The 20,390-nt window shown below is 34.0% G+C and overlaps 1 protein-coding gene across 1 annotated transcript; it reads right to left on the reverse strand.

Moving 5' to 3' along the window:
• Positions 1–4,673: 4,673 nt before the first annotated feature.
• On the reverse strand, positions 4,674–7,760 carry LOC111781307 (cytokinin riboside 5'-monophosphate phosphoribohydrolase LOG3). The gene is made up of 7 exons (XM_023661821.2): positions 7,394–7,760; positions 6,834–6,931; positions 6,701–6,731; positions 5,843–5,942; positions 5,277–5,347; positions 5,038–5,181; positions 4,674–4,959 (listed from the first exon to the last, which is right to left on the reverse strand). The coding sequence occupies exons 1-7, from the start codon at positions 7,517–7,519 to the stop codon at positions 4,888–4,890; spliced, it is 642 nt and encodes a 213-aa protein (XP_023517589.1). The 5' UTR covers positions 7,520–7,760; the 3' UTR covers positions 4,674–4,887.
• Positions 7,761–20,390: the final 12,630 nt, after the last annotated feature.

Consider the following 20,390-nt stretch of genomic DNA (forward strand, 5'->3'; position numbering starts at 1 on the left):
TTACAAACTTGTTCGATATTTAAGGTGGTTGTGATTTCTAATATGTTATTTAAGAAATTACACCATTATTAATATTTTTAATTTAATTTATATATATATATATATATATGTGTGTGTGACGTAAGCCCTAATAAAAACTTTGAGAGCTTGAATTAATTTTTATTTTTAGAGAAAAATCCAAGTGGACAGTTGTTGAGACAATGAAAAGTATTATTGGTTTGGAAAATAATACGTGGAAATAAAAATAATCAGTGGGAATCCTCTTGTCCGCACCTGTTGGAGTGACGGTGATGTGTCTGACATCAGATTCTTCCACGTATTAATGAGACCAAACATTGGCGTCAATTTTTTTTTTTTTTTTTTTTTTTGTTTTTGGAATTTAATCTCACCGTCAAATCGACGGTCCTTAGTTATCCATGGTGGGTCCCACTTGTTGGTTTTTACTGGCCACGTGTTGACGGGTCCCACGTCAGCTTTCGTTTTCTATTTGTTTTTCCCGGAATCTGTTGGGTTGTTATGTCGATGGCGCGTTTTCCGTTTTTGTTGGTCCTTGCCGACTTGTCGTTCCTTCCTTTTTTTTTTGTTTCTCTCTCCTACACTTTTCCCACCAATCATAGTGCGCCAATTCCACCATCTCTCTCCACATATATTTTCCATTGGGTCCCACACCATTTGCTATGCTTACTCACATGCCTTATTAAAATTTGTTATTTATATTTTTCAAACTATTAATTAATATATTCTTGTACTATATAATGTAATTTAAAAAATATATATATATATATTATTCAACGTCATTATCCTCAATTATTAAGTTATTTTGTCAACACCAGCAATTTACCTAAAACATTTATTCTCGATTAAGTTCAAATCTTATATTCCACTTATTGTTTAAAAAAAAAAAAAATGTCATGCTATTTCAATTAGTTTATTTTGATTAAATAAAGATAATAAAATCTTAATTTTGGTATAATTTTATTGTTTAGATGAAATCCCACATCGATTGAAGAGTGAAACGAAACATTTCTACTAAGCGTGTAGAAACCGGGTAGACGTGTTTTAAAACCTTAAGGGGAAACCCAGAAGAGAAAATTTAAAAAGTACAATATTTGCTAGCGGTGGACTTGAGAGGTTACAAATGGTATTAGAGTGTCTCGATCTGCCAATAAGGACAAATCTAGCTATTACAAATGGTATTAGAGTCAGACACGGAACAGTGTGCGTGCGAGGATGAACCCAGCTGTTACAAATGGTATTAGAACCAGATACCAAACTATGTGCCAGCAGGACACTAGACTCTCAAATGGGTGGATTGTGAGATCCTACCTCGGTTGAAGAGGAGAATGAAACATTCTTATAAATGTCTAGAAGCATCTCCGTAGTAGACATGTTTTAAAACCTTAAGCGATGGTCGAAAAGGGAAAGTCCAAAAGGGATAATATCAGCTAACAGTGAACTTGGACGGTTACTCTCAAGTCTAGAAATTATCCTGATTTATGTTTCTTTCGGTGTTATGAACGTTGCTGTGAAAAATTTAGACATTAAATCTAGGCGTAAATGTTTTAACGAATTAAATTTGTTTAATTTTTCTTAAAAAAAAAAACACAAAATTTAGATAAAAATTAGAAATTTAAAGATGAAAATGAAGAAGAAGTAGGGGAGGATAAGGGAGCATGAGGGGTTATGATTTATGAATGAGATTAAAAAGCCAAAATGAAAGGAGTAGTTATAGTGTAGCACATGGGGGGGTAAGGACACGCTTTAGGGGGGGAAGCGGCAGTGTAGGCGGTTGGGCTGGCGATGCCGGCGCAGGCATTTGATTAGTTTCTTAAAACAGACACGCCCACGCTTGCTGCTAAGCCCTACGTCCCCTCTCTTTTAATTAATCCCACCAACTGCAAGTGGGCATCGCGATTATCAACGTCTTTTTTACTTGGGGACCCGACAAAGCCCTCGCACAGAAACTTCTATTTTCTCCTTTCAAGGTATTTCGGTCTCCCTTTCTCTTGAGAACCCTCCGTTTTTTCATTTTTTTTTTTTTTCTTTTTTCTTCATTATTGTCATTGTAATTCGCGATTTCAACCAGTCAAGGAGTCATTATCGAGACGACTTGGGCCTTTCCCTTCCTTGAATTTCAAACCCCACAATTCTTTCCTCCCCTTCCCCACTTGACTTTTCTTTTTCTTGGAATGCCCACAACATGTTCGACGAAATGCCTCAAAGATGACCTCACTTTCTTTTTGGGCCGTTGGTTGTTGTTTTGTTGTTTTTGACACCACCAAATCAAAATGTTTGAAATTTTAGTTTGTTGGTTGGGTCAAACAAATGGGTTAATTCTTAAAAAGTAGTCTTGGTTAATTAATTAGCTTTCAACACACGCCTGCTATGTTGTGTTTGAATGAATGCCTAGAAATTGGCTTAGCCTTCTTTTGAGACCTTCAAGGATTTGTAAAGCTGGAAATCTAAGTTAGTGATCATAAACAAGTTATTGAAACTTCAAATTCAAATAACATGGATTTAGATCTTTGAGACGTATAATTTGAGATGCAAACTTCTATTTAAGATAGACAACTTGAGATATTCCTCTCGAGATAACTTGTTTTTCTAAGTCATTTTGAACGATCATCAAATACTACAAAATTTATTCGAAAGTTAAACCATTGTTTAACTTTGATGACAAGCCTTCTTCAAAAGCTTATAAAGTCTTTTTGATCAACCTTTTCCCCTGTTTCTTCCACTCCCATCTCTCTCATGTGTGACTTTTGTTATTTCTGGGGGTGAAAAGAACAACTTTCCTGGTTTTGTCGGTTAGTAGTTGGAAGTTTTATGCTAGAAGACTTGCTTTTGATGTGCCACTTGTATTGAATGAGAAATACCAACAAATATCATTAAAAATCAAACTAAGATCCAAATTATATCCTATTGGAACGAAGGGATGGAAATGATCACTTGAAAAAACGTCTTTTTTTTATAATTGTAAGTTCCAAATGTGTCTATGATAACCGATAGTTTTGCACTATTAAATTAAATTATCTTGATTTTGTATCTTGTAGTTTTTAGGGACATAAAATGTTGTTGTTACAATGTATGATTTGTAGGAATTATTGTAGCTTTATCAATTACCCTCCTAAACTTTAGATTGTATCGATAAGAACACTAAACAAATAATTTTCTTATTTTAACCTTCAAAAAACTTTAACTCACACATGTGCAAACTTATAATTTTATCAATTAAACTCTTAAACGGTCGTTAGTTAATCATTTTGATTCCTTCATTTGAGAATCATTCTTCAGACTTCTTAAACAATTTAGATTCTCAATTTGAAAATCGTCATAGATGGGGTCAATAGTTGAAATTAGTTTATAATTTTTTGTTTTTATTGATTGGAATTCAAGTTAGGATCGTGAGAATTTAATGCCAAATTTTTAATTTTATTTTTTTAAGTTCGATAACATTAATGTTAAATATGTAACTTTAGTTTATGATAACATTGGGAAAGTGGAGCAGTTGGAAGATACTAATGATTAAAGTTAGTTAGCAGCATGCATAGCGCAAAAATTTTAACGACCCTATTAAGTAGACATGCTTTCCAATCTATAAAACCTATGGGCTCTAGGCCTCTTAATGGGCTCGGACTAGACTGAATCCACTAGTTTCTTTCTTTTATTTTTCTTATTGTTTTTTTGTTTTGTTTTTTATAAATTGAATGGTTTTCTAAGAGTGTTCAAATACTCTGGATAATCTGAAAAATTCGATAACCTAACCCGATAGTTTGGATTGAATTACGAACTTATTTAAGTTGGATTGGATTAAATTGGTTCATAGATGCTCCTAAAACTGCTTATCGATTTTGATCGAGACATTGGCTGGAAATAGAGGGGTGTTCGTAAAGGGGCGAGCAGCCATGAAGTATCGCCTGTGGGCTTGATCGGCCTTAACCAAAACATTGGTGGTTTGGCCAGGAGCTATGAGAATGGCGGAGGTTGTGAAGGGATTTGTGTAGACTCATTCAGAGCGGCATTGTTGTGGTTCCTCTCTCTTCAGTTAGCTAGCTTGTAACAGCCCAAACCCATTAGTAGTAGATATTGTTCATTTGACCTGTTACGTATTGTCGTCAACCTCATGGTATTAAAACGTGTCTACTAAAGAGAGATTTCCACACCCTTATAAGGAATGCTTCGTTCTCCTCTCCAACCGATGTGAGATCTCATAATCCACTTCCTTGGAAGCCCATCGTTCACCGTCTGGTGTCTGGCTCTAATATCATTTGTAACAACTCTAGCCCACTGTTGATAAATATTGCCCGCTTCGACCCATTACATATCACCGTCAGCCTCATAATTTTAAAACGCGTCTGTTAGGGAGAGGATTCCACACCCTTATAAAGAAAGTTTCGTTCCCCTCTCCTCACAATCTACCCTCTTTCGGCCAAGTTAGGATCTCACAATTTATATGACCATTTAAACACCACAATGATGTGTTGCTGTCATAATTCTGGTTCACAATACCCACTTGGAAGTAGGAACTCACATGTTCATGTTCATGTTCCAAATAAAGAAACTATCTGAATTCAGAACACCAGAAACATTTGTTACCAATACCCAGATGGATATCCAAAATGATAATGGAGGTTTCCAGTTAGTTCACACTAAAAAGTTAGCAGAGCAGCCCATTTTCAGAGGGGAAACCTTCATGATCAACCTCATTTACTTACAATTTCAAAAGGAAACTTAGTGTTTGATGGAGAAGCAAATATATAAAACTTCATTTACCGAGGTCAATTTGCAGTAATTTACAAAAAAAAAATCCCCCAACATACAAATTTAGAGCTTCAAAATTCAGATTCCTTCTTCCTTCCTCCATATCCCATTCTATATCCTTTCTTTCTACAGATACCCAAGCTGCTCTATTTCCCAGTTCAACTTTGAAGCAACTCTTTCATGACAAGGAGCATACTCCTACAATAATCATCACCTACTTTTAGACATGAAACAAACATAAACCCTTCCTTGAATCCAACAAACACAGTAGAATACCTCCAATTTCATCATCAACTCCTTTGCGGTCGGAGCAGATAAGATTATTTCACGAGCGCTCGGACTGATGAATCCCTCTTCCACAGCTTTGTCTATAAATGAGAGCAAAGAATTGTAGTATCCATCAACATTCAGCAAACCCACCTGCAAAATTTGATATTTGTTGCACTGAGTCAATTCCTCAGCAGCCAGTAAAAGTGTTCATTTAAGAGATGAAAAACTGCAGAAGGGTAGTTTACAGGTTTATCATGAATTCCAAGCTGAGCCCAAGTTATTACTTCAAGCAACTCCTCTAGAGTTCCATATCCACCTGCAGGAATCATTTGAATACTTCATTATCTATAACCAAGTCATAGTTTGAAGTTAATCCAATCTTTAAAGCAGGTGAAGAGTATTCAATCACAGAGATTGCTCTATTTTTCAGTGTAAGATGTTGATGGGTCATTACTCAAGGCTATACCATAATCATTGTGTCTTGGGGTTCGTGCGGAGTTGGTGATGAGTAATTATGACAGGCAACCAAAAGAGAAAAAGCAAAAAAAAAAATATAGAAGGCCTAAACAAATGTCTTCTAAAATCTTGAGCAAAAATCCGAAAGTAAAAGCTTAAAGAGGATAATATCGGTTAGCGGTGAGCTTGGACTAGAGCTGTTACATAAGTTCACATGTTCGTTATGGAAAGTAAAAGATTTGGTCAAGTCTTAAAAGCTCCTGATAAGCAGAAAGAGCAGAGGAACATTATGTTTTACAAGTATGCTTCAATGTTGCAGTGCAAGAGAGGGAGTGGTGTGGGGCTTGGTACTAACCAGGCAAGGCAATAAAAGCATCTGAATGCTTAGCCATCTCCGCCTTCCTTTGGTGCATATCTGCCACTGCCTTCACTTCCCCTACTGTTTCACCAGTTAGCTGCAAAAGGAAAAAAACATGGAACAAAAAAAAGTTGAAATTTTTTGAATGGAGACAGAGAGAGATAGAGAGATTTGCAGTAAAGTAATGATGAGTAATGCAGAGATATTCCCTAGCCACATTATTTCAAGCTTACAAGGAAACAAAACAAAAGAAAATGTTCAGTAGTAGGAAAAGGCCAAGGAATAAAAAACAATGCAAACAAGTACTTTATAGTTCAACTGATCGGTGGGAGTTGACATGGAATCATTCAAAATAGTAAGCAGAAGATCCCCAAATATTTATGTCTCTAACTGTAGCCAACCATTTGATTGGTGCCTAACACCCCCAAATGAAGTGCTGCGTAGATAAGCCCAACTGCCCACAATAGAGACAACCCCTCTTGACAACCACTTGGAAGATAGCAACACAAAACGGATCGACACTAGTAAATATTGTCCGTTTTGACGGTTTTAAAATGCAATTGTTAGAGAGATTTTTTCATGTCCTTATAAAGAATGTTTTGTTCCCTCATCTGCTAAGAAGATGTTTCTATACTCTTATAAGGAATGTTTTGTTCCCTGTACCACCGACGAAAGATTGAGTAAAAATAAGGAAGAGAAGAAGAATCTGAAAGTGGGTCTGATGCAAAAAAGATAAAAAGGAAATTGGTGAATATTTCCAAATTGCAGCAGCTCAGAGAAAAGAACAGTGAGGTAATAAAGGCTATATATTCAATCTATGAGGTTAAGCGTGTTTTCTAGGAGTAGCAGACATACCTCTCGAGGCATGAGCGTCTTGGGAATGACTCTACAGAGAAAAACAACAAGAAGACAAAAGTTATTTTTTTCTATTTACATGGAAATCAATGCCTAAAAACAGAGCCGACTCAATAATATCAGTGGTGTTTACCCAATGACATGCCCTCCACCATCATGAACAGCTTGTGAAACCAAGCCCATTAGCCCTATGCTTCCTCCTCCATACACCAGATTTATGCTCCTCGAAACCTTCAACAACAAAAGGATAGCAAAATTCCAAAAGGCAAGGGATGGGCAGATGGGTTAGTTTATTAGTTTGTAGCCAAAAAGAAAGTTCAAGTTCAAGGCATTTAAATGGCAGAGAGAAAAAGAAAACTAAAAGGGATTTTGATTGACAGCTTATGACACAAAACAGAGGAATCAGAATGGACATAAAAAGATAGAGGAGGAGGAGACGAATATGGCAAAAATAAGAACAACCATTTATGGATAAACATAAAGCGAGTGATTCTTGATAAGGCAGAAACAAAAGCAGGCAGAGAAAGAAACCCCAGAAAAGATTAAACACTCACTTTCAAGAAAACCCAACTTGGAAAAAGCGATTGAAAACAAAGATTGGTGGAGATTTCTTGAACCCCAAGAAGAGTAAAAGAACAGTTGATGAAATCCCAAAAAGAGAGAGAAGGAAGAAAGGAAGGAATGAATGAGTACCAATTCCTTGCCGAGCTCAATGGCAGCTTCCTGATAGCTACTTTTCCTGCCCTGACTACTCCCACAAAACACACAAACCCTTCTGAACTTGGAGGATTGGCGCCTCATTTCATTCTCAACCTCCATCGCTTTTGGGTATCTCTAGAAAACCTCTATTGGTTTGTTGGTCACAAATCAAAAGGGGTTTCTTCTGAAAAAACTAGTAAAGAATCTATTTATTCTTGTTCTCTGTCTGTATGCTCCCCTAATCTGTACCAAATGTCACAGAACAATACAAAAAATATGAAAGGCTATACCCTTTTCTCCTTAGCCCACTCCCCCTCTTTCCTTCCTCTTTCTCAGTGCGTCCTCATGCGTATATATAAACCTCCTCGCACGTGAGTGCTAGTACCTCAGCACGCTCGTACGCCCACCTTCACTCACTCCTTCGGCACGCGTGGACCACCATTTCTCTCTCTCTTTTTCTATGCAAAAACCCCTTTCATTTCCACCACCATCACCACCACCACCACCATCAAGATGATTTTTTTTTTTTTTTTTTTTTTTTTTTACACAGTTTCTGGAAAAACCCATCTTTTATTTTACCAAAACTTTGAACCCCAATTGCTGTTCTGTGATGATAATAATCCTCCCTCTGTTTTGTCAGTACAGTACATGTAAGAATGTGCCATATTTGACCCATTTTAATGAGCAAATGTTTAGTGTTTTCTTCTTTTTCTTGAGATTTTCTTATCAATTTGAGACTTTTTTTTAACTGTGAGACAAGAAAATGAAAAGGGGTTTTTGTTTGTTTGTTCACATGAGAGTATCATTACATCATATGGATGATGTTGGTGAGTTTCTCAAATTTAATTTATTAACAAACATATTGAAAATAATACTTTCATATTACTTAATTTGTGGACTCCAGAATCTTTCTTTTTGGAAAAACAAATTTTATGCCTCACTGACTCGTTGCCTCAAAAAGATGATCAGCCTTTTTAATTAAGAGGATGATGTACTTGTTTTCCTCCCACCATGTTAAAATTCATTTACTAGTGAAAAGTTTCTAGTTTCTACCTCTTATAAGAAATATTTCGTTCTCGGATCGATATGGGATCTCACAATCTACCCCTATTAAGGACCAGTGTTCTCGTTGGCATATTGTCCGATATCTGGCTTTAATATAGTTTGTAACAGCCCAAGTTTACCGCTAGCAGATATTATCTGCTTTGGCCCCTTACGTATCATCATCAACCTCATGGTTTTAAAACACGTTTTCTAAGAAGAGGTTTCCAAATCCTTATAAGTAATGTTTTTATCTTTTATCTTGAATAGTTGGAACAAATTCTTAGTTACGTCATGGTCAGCTAAAAAGTTCGTTCTAATCTTTGATGCAGTACATTAGAATATTATATCCCGTAACATCCTTCCTTTACTATCTCCTAGAGCTTACGATTATGAGAACCAACTTTTGGGTGATGATCAATCTATTAATTAAAAGAAAAATCGTCACATATTATAAATGATACAATACAAAATTCTTAATGACCCACAGAAACTTCTAGAGCTCGAGCATTTTACTTTTCTAGTTAGAGACCCATCTTCTATTTTTTTTTTTAATGCAATAATTCTATGCTGAGAGAGAGAAAACTACTACCCACTTAACACAACATTCTGTGAAGACAAACAAAACTAAGGTAAGCATGAATGTCTTCTCCTCTAAGATCAGATCAGCATAAAGGCATTATTCATTGGCAAAAAGGTTTACAACTTTTAGGTAGTGATGTGTTGTTTTTAAAATCCAAAATGAGATTATGGGTTTTGTTTGTTTGTCCTAAAGATGCAAACCTTACGAAGAAGGAAGAGAGAGGAGTAATGGTAGACATATTAAGTTAATTAAAAGGGTTTAAAGATCTCACGTCGGTTGGACAGGAGAACGAAATCTTCGTTATAAGGCTATAAAAACCTCTTCCTAACATACGTGTTTTAAAAATCTTGAGGAAAAGTATGAAAAGAAAAGCCCGATGTGTTTAGCCTGATACATATCTTGAGCTCCGTGCAAGTGCAAGAGAGAGATATATAGAGATGATGATTGAATTAAAAAGAAATTATGGAGAGAAGGACATGTGGGGTTATGGGTTATGAAAGTGTGTCCTAATAGACAGAGTTGGTGCATTCAAAGGAAACATTTGATTTGAACTTCACACGCTCCTTCCCCCTTCCCCATATCCTCCATTTTCACCTCACCTTCTCCAACCATCCTGTCCCAATTCCCCATCCCATGCCTTCTTCTTCCACTTATTGTTTATTGCTCTCTCTCTCTCTCTCTCTCTCTCTCTCTACTTAAATTTAATCTTTTTATGTTTAGTTTTGCCAAGTTTTTGGGTATGTGTGTCCACGTTCGACGATCGTTGCGAATGGTTGAAAGGGAGAAATATTGCAGGATGACCGCTCAAAAGTTTTATTTTAAAAATGAGTTTTTTTTGGTCGTGTGACGATTTGGTGGAATGTTTTAGAGTATGATTCTCGTAACACCTCATACCCAGAATTCATATCGAGATTTAGATTTTCAATTTTACACATAATAACCCTAACATTCATCCGCAACATAACCACGTTAACTCTCTAACTTCACCTATTTCTAAGAGGGAAAGATATTCCCACAAAACAACCTCACTAGCATGCTTATTGAAAAATATCCGTAAGACATCATGTAACACACAATTGCTAAGAACCAACATATTTAACTTTAAATATTCTAATAATCAAAAAAATAAACGTACACTTTGTTAGTATAAATAGATACGGTGAGATCTCAAACATTTCTTTTCTATCTAACAGATGCATTCATGAAACTAAAGACGATAAGTAAAAGAATAAAGTGCACAAATATCTACTAACAATGTGCTCGAGCTGGTGTAGTAACTCTCCATTATTTTTATATATTATATGCTCTTAGAGAGAGAGAGAAATGTCTTATATATAAAATGAGGCATTTGGAAGCATTATTTTGACCAAAGCACCAGGGTTTGTGTCAGATTGAATGATTAGTTTAACATAATGTTGTGTGTTGTGTTGTGTTGTGTTGTGTTGTGTGGTATTTTATTGTTGGTTCCATTGCCTGTAATGTACCAACAAACACACAAAAAAGAACATTAAAAAAACATGAATTTTAAAAGGGTTTTAGTTCCCCAATCCCCAATCCCCAAAATTTGGCCTTTCTGAGTGGCCATCCCCTTTTACAGCCCCCTCTGTCTTGGGATATTATAAAACCTCATAATTACCTTTAATTCATTAATTAATTAAATAATAATAATAATAATAATATTGAACTATATTATATTAATATTATATTAGAATTGGTTTAGTTATGGCTTTGTCCCTCATGCAATGGTTTTGCATGCGCATCCAACACTACATCTTACACTTACACATGGTTTTGTGTCTGTTTTTTTATTTATTAGTTGGTCACAGCTTCATTTAAACCAATTTATTACAAAATTCCATAATATATAAATCATAAATTATAAATCATGTTGTATAAATTGTTTTAATTGAAACCCAAAAAAGAAAAAGAAAAAGAAAAATGTTTATTCATTAGAAGTAAGAAAGATTTGAAATGAATATTCCAATTTATCATTCTAGATATTTAAAGAATGTTCTTTTATATATATATATATATATATATATATATAAATGTCACTTTTGGAATTTTTTTTTTAATTTTAATATTGTTGTTGTTATTAAACCCGTGTTTGCAACTTTTGTTCAGTTTCTTCAAAATCATCCTTCTCAATTCGAAAGGTTAGAACATGAGCTGCTACAATTGCTTTCATGTAAGGAGGAGGACCCACTGTCAAAATTGCATTTCGGGAGTATGACAATCATGTCAAACTCAACTAAGGATTCATTCTTTTTTTCTGAAACACTACATCGAAGGAAGACGATACCCAACATCAATGATCAAGGTTCAAAGCAACCCGACAAAGGAGACGCAACAAAATTATACTTTTGCAAATGTGAAGTTTTTAAAAATGGGTTTTATATGCCTCTTTAGATATTTTTACGAGATAAACGACTATTAGTGATAGATGTCTTTGACTGTAAACTAAAAATGATATGTCGGGTCTAAAAAAAAATCCTTTTTTTGTTGTTGATAATAATGTTGTCATAGTTTTTGGGGTAATTAAAACTAATTAGTTTTTTAATTTGTTGAAATCGTAGTTAATGGGTGTCAAAAGAAAAAGGTAATAATCTAATAATCAAAGTTATATGAGATTAATCCACATTATTGGAGTGGTTAATTTGGGTATGATTTTGTTGTTGACTTAGATAGTTAGCAAGTGGATGGTGGGTAGCTGCAAAATGGTACGAGTGTTGGAGAAGAAGTAAAGTAGGGCAACAAACAACTTACCCATTGCACACCATTCATCATATGCACTTTCATTTTGTGGATAAAAAACCCTATCCATTGTCTCTCCTAAATCATTGGTGTTTCTTCATTCATACCACAACTTTTCGTTGCTTTTAAGATTCTAAATTACCTCCAACAAAACTATTTCAATACAAATGACCATTTTCTAGGTGTACACGCGTTGGGTTAGAGAAATCTTTTGGACCAACTCAAAATTTCGGGTTGGTTGAAATAGTGATTCGAGACCCGAATAAAGTTCTAGGTTGGGTTGGGTTGGGTTGGATTGGGCTGGGTGAATTGTCGAGAATCTTATATATAATACATATTATATTAGTAACTAAAATCTCATAACCCTCAAATATCAAACATTCCCAAGTTCAAATACTTTTAATCTTCCTAATAATCTTTTAAAATAGGGTCAGGTTGTGTTTTAACCTTATTTTCTGGCCGATTAGATTGACCCTAATTTTCGATTTTTCTAAAATTCAACTTAACTCAACCCAACTTTTATGGTTTGGATTGGGTAGTACGAGTCAGTCAGGTTCTCGAGTCATATGAACACTCCTACCTTAAAAATGTTTTTGTGTCAAAAAGAAGGTCGTAAGTTAAAAATTCAGAGACTCGTTGGATACAAAACTAAACTTTTTCGGTTCAAAAACGTAATCATGCACATATTTGAAAGTTCAAGAACTACCCAATACACGTTTCAAAAAAATACACGATACCCATTTTGGAATACAATACAAACATTGAAAAACCTTAAAAAAGATTGAAACTTGAGTAGAAATAAAGCTCCAAAGTTGACAAAAAGTTGGGGAGAAAGAGTGGGTAATAAGAGCAACCGACATGGGAGAGGCAAAGAAAGGTTTGGAAGATGATATGATTAGCATAAGCTTGCATTGGCCTAAACATGAAGGACCCAAAAGACAACAAAATGGACAAAATAATGTAATGCCAATTCAATTACAAGAGCAGTGGGAGGTTAATGAGAGATAAAGGCATGTTTGGGCATCACATAGAAGCTGCATATTGGGTTCCAAATAAGAAAAAGACTTTGTAGGGTTTCTATATTATGTAATGAAAAGTAAAGGCTTTGGGTTTTGTTTATCAATAATTATTTGGTCTGTGAAGCATGAGGCATTGTAACCCACCCTTTGTCTCTCCAAAACTCACCCAAACATCTTTCATTGCTATTCAACATTATATACTTTCCCCCCTCTCTCTCTCTCTCTTACTCATTATTACCGACCCTAAACCCTAAACTCGATACGTAATAGGTCAAAGTGAACAATATTTGTTAGGAGTAGGCTTGAACTGTTACAAATGGTATCAGAGTTAGTCACCGGGCGGTGTGCCAACGAAGACGTTGGATCCGTAAGGAGGGTGGATTGTGAGATTCCATATTGGTTGGAGAGGAAAGTGAAACATTCGTTGTAAGGGTGCGGAAACTTCTCCCTAGTAGACACTACGATGCGTAACGGGCCAAAGCGAGAAATATTTGCCAGCAGTGAGCTTGAACGGTTACAAATAATATTAAAGTCAGTCATTGGGCGGTGTGCCAACAAGGACGTTGGATCCCCAAAGAGGATGGATTGTGAGATTCCACATTGGTTGGAGAGGGGAGCGAAACATTCGTTGTAAGGGCGTAGAAACCTCTCCCTAGTAGACACGTTTTAAAACCGTGAAACTGACTGCGATGCGTAACGGGCCAAAGCGAACAATATTTGCTAGCAATGGGCTTGACCTGTTACAAATGGTATCAAAGTCAATCATTAGACGGTGTGCTAACGAGGACGTTAGATCCCCAAAGAGGGTGGATTGTAAGATTCCACATTGGTTGGAGAGGGGAGCGAAATATTCGTTGTAAGGGTCTGAAAACCTCTCCTTAGTAGACACGTTTTAAAACCGTGAGATTAACTGCTATGCATAAAGGGTCAAAGCGGACAATATTTGCTAGCAGTGGGCTTGAACTATTACAAATGATATTAGAGTCAGTTATCAGGCGGTGTGCCAATAAGGACGTTGGATCTCCAAAGAGGGTGGATTGTGAGATTCCATATTGGTTGGAGAGGGGAGCAAAACATTCGTTGTAAGGGCATGGGAAAACCTCTCCCTAATAGACACGTTTTAAAATCGTGAGGCTGATTGCGATGCGTAATGGACCAAAGCGGACAATATTTGTCAGCTGTGGACTTGGGTGGTTACCCTCAACGAAGATATCCGAGCTGATTAAGCATATAACATCATTAAAAAATCAGAGTTTCGAATCGCCACTCCTTATGTTTGTTGAACTCAAAACTCATTGAGTAGTTAGCACGTTTCAAGTTAGATTAGTAATATGTTTGGTTTAATATATCTCACTAGATAAGGTAAGTAATCTAGGAGAATGTTGAATGGTTTAGCGACTAAAACGTCTCTAACTCTTTTAAAAATATCATAGATTAGATTTATACCCCACGAGTGATCGTTAGATTAGGGTTTGCTTTGTCTTTAGGTAAGGAGAATAGCCCAACTTTCGACTGGCAAGCACGCTAACTACAAAACTCAACCCAACTCTATTCTACTTTAAGATTAAGAATATTTTGCGTTTGTAAGCAATGTTAGTGATGTGATGTGATTAAGGTTGTGCCGGTCACCAACCCAATCGATCTAAAATTTCGTGTTGGTCCAAAAGATTTTTCAAATCCACCCAACCCAACCGTGTACGTACTGTGATGATATTAATATTGTAAAATAAATAGAAGACGATAGTTGATAGATAGCAAAATTATTATACTAACAAGAAAGTGATATTATAAGTAAGGATTAAGATGAAATGGAGAGAATGAGTGCGTACAATTCAATCAAAACAAAACATCAAATTATTATACGTACATAAGCATGAAGAATGATAATCATAAAAGAAGCTAATATCATAACATTTCTCATTAATCCTTCCTATAATACAATACGTTAATTTGACTTATCAATACGAAAATTCAAACTCTATGATTCTAACGAGTCGTATCAAAAAAAAAATTTATGTGTCGAACATACAAGTTGTTACGAGTAGATTGCTTATAATCGAAGATGAGATGAGACGAGACACGATAAGGGAAGTGGGATTGAATCCAATAGCATTTTTATATCAGTTCAAGCTCACCGCTAGTAGATGTTGTCCTCTTTGGGCTTTCCTTTTCGAACTTCCCCTCAAGGTTTTTTTAACACGCTTCTGCTAGGTGGAGGTTTCCACACCCTTATAAAGAATGTTTCGTTCTCTTCCCAACGGATGTGGGATCTCAAAATGTCCTCACTGGCACTCGTTCCTCTCTCCAGTTAATGTAGAGTCTCACTCCCCCTAGCAGACCCGTTTTAAAAGTAGGGAAGCCTGAAAGGAAAAGCCCAAAGAGGACACTATCGGCTAGTAAGTAAGGAACAATATCTCTATTGACACGAGGTCTTCTGGAGAAACTAAAAGTAGAGAAGAGCTTACACTCAAAGTAAACGATATCAATACTATTGTGGAGGTCCGTGATTCCTGAGTGGAAAAACGTGTGGACAAGTAGGATGAAATGGCACATTTTCTTTCTTTTTCCCCCAAAATTTGGGCCATGCATGGTTTGGTTTGTGGGGTGTGGCCCCTTTGTCATTGGGCACATGCCTTCATTCCACACACACTCTTGTAAAAGTATTTGCTAATCTACTTGGAAAGCACTCAAAATGACACATGAGAGAGACAACACAAATTAAAGTATTTACAAATATTCTTATTAAATTTGTTAGTAAGGGAGTTCATACGACCCGAAAATCAGATCAATCTAGATTATCCAACTCAAATCATAAACGTTGAGCTGTGTTAGCTTTTTTTGGAGAGATGGAATTGGGTTGAATTTTTTAAAAGCCGAAAATTCAGGTCAGTTCACGTGTTCACATTTTTTAAGTTAGGTTGACGAAAAATAAATTATAACTCAACCATACTTTTAAAGATTATTATAAAGATTAACAATATTTAATATTTATAACTAATGTTAGTGATATGTCGTGATAATTTTTTTTAAATAATTAAAACCTAACATGAAATTTTGAATGGTTCAAAATATTTCTTTGAATCGACTCAACCCAACACGTGTTTATTAGAACTTTTATATTTTTAATGTTTACAAATTATAATATGATAAAACTCCATTAGGCTAAATTCACACGGCTTGTATTGTGAGGACATGTCAGAAAATGGGCTTGCCTTAATCAAGTTAGTTACTTATCGTCGTCAGCCTCACGATTTTAAAATACATTTATAGGGAAAGATTTTCACACTTTTATAAGGAACCTTCGTACCTTCTCCAATTGAGGTGGAATCTCACGTCTAACTAATTATTAAAATTAAAACGGATCAATAATTTAATTAGTGAAAAATAATCCAATGGGTACATTCTTGTTTTTTTTTTTTTTATCAATAATAAAATATTAATGACATTTTAAAATTAAATTGCACGTATAAAAAATTGACCCATTACAAAATGGGCTACTACTGGACAGTCTAGCAACAGTCCGTTATGGGCTTTCGGCCCATAACATGATTGGGAGCGTTTGGGGGAAAAGATATTTCTATTCCGGAATAGTTAATTCCCGTTTTTTCGCATCCCTGACACAGACATTGATTTAACAGCACCTGTGTACGGAGAAAGAGATTTATATTCCCGAATTTTAATATCCGTAAATTTACTTTCATTAATGTTTTATGATTTTTTTTTTTCCAAAAAATTTTATTACTATTTTTTTTGGGAAGAAAAAAAAATTAATATTTATTTTTTATTATCAAAAAGTCAAAAATTCAATTTTTTTTTTTTTTTTTTTTTTTGTGATTAATAGCCATATATAATTTTTAATATAGTAAAAAATTAAAAATTTAATAATAAGTTACAAAATATGAGGTAATAAACGGAAAATCTTTACAAAAATAATAAAAAATTAATTTTTATTTCGCCCGATCTTTATTTTTTTGGTCGAAAATATATCTCAATTACAATTTAATTGTTTATATAAAAATTGAGATTAAAAAAAGAATACAATTACGTCAACTAAAATATTTGAGATTCAAATATTTACTTAATTTGTTAAAATAATAATAGTAAAAAAAATATTTTTTTCTTAATTGCATTTTTATTAAAACAAAAAAAAACAATTATAGCATTTTATTTATTTATATTACAAGTTTGTTTTAAAATAAATATTTTTACTTTTTTTATAGTAAAAAGTATTTTAATTGATATTTTCCAATTTATTTAGGTCAAGATGACAAAAACCCTAAATTTGAATTTGAAAAGCTACTTAATTTGTCCAAAGTTGCACATGTTCGTTGGCACTGTTCCAATTAAATAATCAAATCCCAGATATATTAAATCAAAGGACCCACAAATTGAAATAATAATAATAATAATAATAATAATAATAATCATAGGACAAACACAAATGGAGAAAAATCATATTAATTGAATAATGGCCACATGGTTAAATTAATAAAAAAAATATATATATATTCAATACTTTATTTTAAAAATATATGTAATTTTCTTTAAATTTTTTTAATAATATCCTTAAATTTTTAATTTTACGTTTCGTACCACATTTAAAAGATAAATAGATTTTGCCTACCTACTAACTCTAAAAACGTTTATAAATTTTTTTTAAGGATATTTCAAAAGGTTTTTACATGGTATTAACGAACATCTAATATCAATGGGAGAGGGAAACAAAATATTCGGACAATAAAACCTCTCTAGTGGACACGTTTTAAAACCTTGAGAAGAAAAATAATGACCAAATTTTTTAAAGATTAAAGGCATTTTTTGAAACCGTATATTTTTGGGATTTTTTATAAAAAAAAATATAGATATATTATGAATGTTTTTTTTTTTTTTTGGTTAATTTAACCTAAAAATTAGATATAATACAAAATAAAAAATAAAAAAAGGATGGTTTGTTAATCATAATATTAATAATTAAAAATGATGCTGAGCAAGATCATGTGTCATCTGAGTCAGAAACACATATTTTTTGGAGTTAATATGAAGATAAAGATGCAATGAACCAACAATCCCATCTATGAAATCAACCAAACTTTGCTACAAAACCCCATAAATCTGAATCTCCAATCAACTATGAGAAAATTATATAAATTTCAAACATAATTTGACGAAAATAAAACATATATTTATACATAATTTTGAGAAACAAATGATTAATAATGAAGGGCACATGATATGATTTACAGAAATGTTAATAAAATAAAGTTGACGAGATTTAAATAAATATTTGTATGGCTAATGTTCAATGAACGTGTTCCAATTTGTTTAATGTTTTTGTTTGCTTCTTTTGGGGTTACACCTCAATTCTTTAATCAAAATAATGTCTTCCTTCTTTTCCTCCAACCAATTCAAGCGATCGATGATCATTGTTTGTCGAATGAATCAAGCGAGAGTTTTTAGTTTCTTTGAAGTTTGCAATGAAGAACAAGCGGATCGTCACGTCATTTGACCTTAATTGCTTAAAATGATATGAACGATTCTTAAGCTTATATGTTATATTTAAAAAGGTGTCCGTTTTTTAAGTTTTTAGTCTTGTTATGTGAGATCCCACGTCGGATGATGAGAGGTGGATTGTGAGACCCCATATTAATTAAAGAGAAGAACGAGTGGCAATGAGAATGCTAGGTCATGGTGAGACCCCACATCGATTGAAGTGAGGAAGAAGTGGTAGCGATAACGGTGTGCTCCAAGAGAGTGAATTGTGAGATCTCTCATTGGTTGGGGAGAGAACCAAACATTATTTATAAAGGTATGAAAAAGGCTTGGAATTGGAAGGGTTCGATGGAATTTCCACATTTTCCATGGGACCCACCGGCTTCTCATGGCTTCAAAATCCTCATTAAACGAACTTTTGTCCGCTATCAATTAATGGGAAGAAGATGATATTTGTGAAGTTCGGCTCTCATAAACTTGCCAAACCTGATCAAGTGAGTTTCTTCCGATTATGAATACTTGATGTTTCTTTTTGACTTTCTTTCTCGAAAAATTATTGAGAATTTTTTTTATGTCTTTTGATGTGGACCCATTTCGAATCAAACTAAAATTGAATTTGGGTCATCTTCAAGTTGGTCAAGTGGGTTTTTTTGACGTGGCGTGTGCTTTGACTCCTCTGTATCTCAACTTCTTCAGTTGCTACCAGTCGTGTGTTGGATGAAATGCCACAACCAAAAATAAAGAGCTCCTTGCCTTGCCCACCCTACGACCCAAATCTCAAATATAATGTCTTGACGGTGATATCAAGTTATGGCAACAAGGTCTATTGGTCTTTAAGGCACGAGTCTTTATAATATGTCATGATTATGTTTGTTTAGAATGTGTTGTCCATAATTACATGTCATATCAAATTGTAAATCCCAAATATGTGATATCAGCTGTGCAAGTCTTTATCAATATGATAGTAAGTTTTGTTGGTCGTTAGGGCACGAGTTTTTGTATAATGTCATAATTATGTTTGTTTAGAACACGTTGTCCATAATTACATGTCTAAATCCCAAATATAATATTTTGATGGTGATATCAACTATGCAAGTCTTTATATTAGGGATATGGCAAAAAGTTTTGTTGGTTTTTGGATACGAGTCTCTGTACAATATCACTATCAAACAAACATAATAGTTTTTTTTTTTTAAAAATTTTTTATTTAGCATAGTTATTTATTTGTATTGATTTTTTTTTTTTTGGTTGGGCACGGGATAAAGATAATTTTCCTCCTAATGTATTATAGAACATACGACTAGTTTTCAAATGTTTTTACTCGGTTTGTCCCTTTAGTGTTTGTGAGTATTTAAGATTCGTGGGAACCTGAAGTAAGACCCGCCAAATTGGTTAGAAATTATAAATTTTTTTGTTAGATAATGATATATAAAAATGTCTATTTAACTTGCGGGATCCCTAATCTAAAGGGAGCGAGAAAATCCCCATCTAAACGATAAATGGGTAGGGAACAAAAATATTTCAAGGGCATAGGACGAATTATTTCCCTATCTCACTCGACCCATTATAAAGAGTAATTTGGAGGGATGACTATTTAAAAGAAGACTGAGATGATATTTTGTTCAACGAGAGAATTATTACCGATAATATTATTCAATTATATAAATATTAGAAAGATAATCGGTCCCGACCATTGTTAACCATTATTAAGGAATTTACCTTTTTGACATGAGACAAGCACGTTATCATGAGCCATGATAGAGTCTACCTAGCTAGATTCTATAGACTATCTTCAATTTCACAATAATTCATAAATCTTACCTATAAAGTGCAATTAGTTTGATAAAAAAAATAAATATTATTATTATTATTATTTTATCAAATTGAAGAAAATTAACTTAATAATTAAAATAAATATTTAATTTTAATGTTTATAAGGGCAATAGAAAAATAATAAAATAGTAAAATGAATAATGGTTAAAAAGAAAAATTTAATTGTTGTGCCGACACGTCGTTTGGGTTCAATTGACCGTACAGTTTAAGCAGCATGCGTGAGCTGTCTGCATAAATCCATTAGAAAAAAATTAAATAAAAAAGAAAAAAG

This window comes from Cucurbita pepo, chromosome 19 (assembly GCF_057944985.1).
Source record: "Cucurbita pepo subsp. pepo isolate OVF chromosome 19, ASM5794498v1, whole genome shotgun sequence".
Classification (NCBI taxonomy): domain Eukaryota; kingdom Viridiplantae; phylum Streptophyta; class Magnoliopsida; order Cucurbitales; family Cucurbitaceae; genus Cucurbita; species Cucurbita pepo.

Coding starts and splice junctions, on each gene's coding strand:
- LOC111781307 (XM_023661821.2), bottom strand. CDS start 7,519: ATGGAGGTTGAGAATGAAATGAGGCGCCAATCCTCCAAGTTCAGAAGG. Junction 5,943..6,700: donor AGACGCTCATGCCTCGAGAG/GTATGTCTGCTA, acceptor TTCCTTTTGCAG/CTAACTGGTGAAACAGTAGG. Junction 5,348..5,842: donor TGCTTTTATTGCCTTGCCTG/GTTAGTACCAAG, acceptor TGATTCCTGCAG/GTGGATATGGAACTCTAGAG.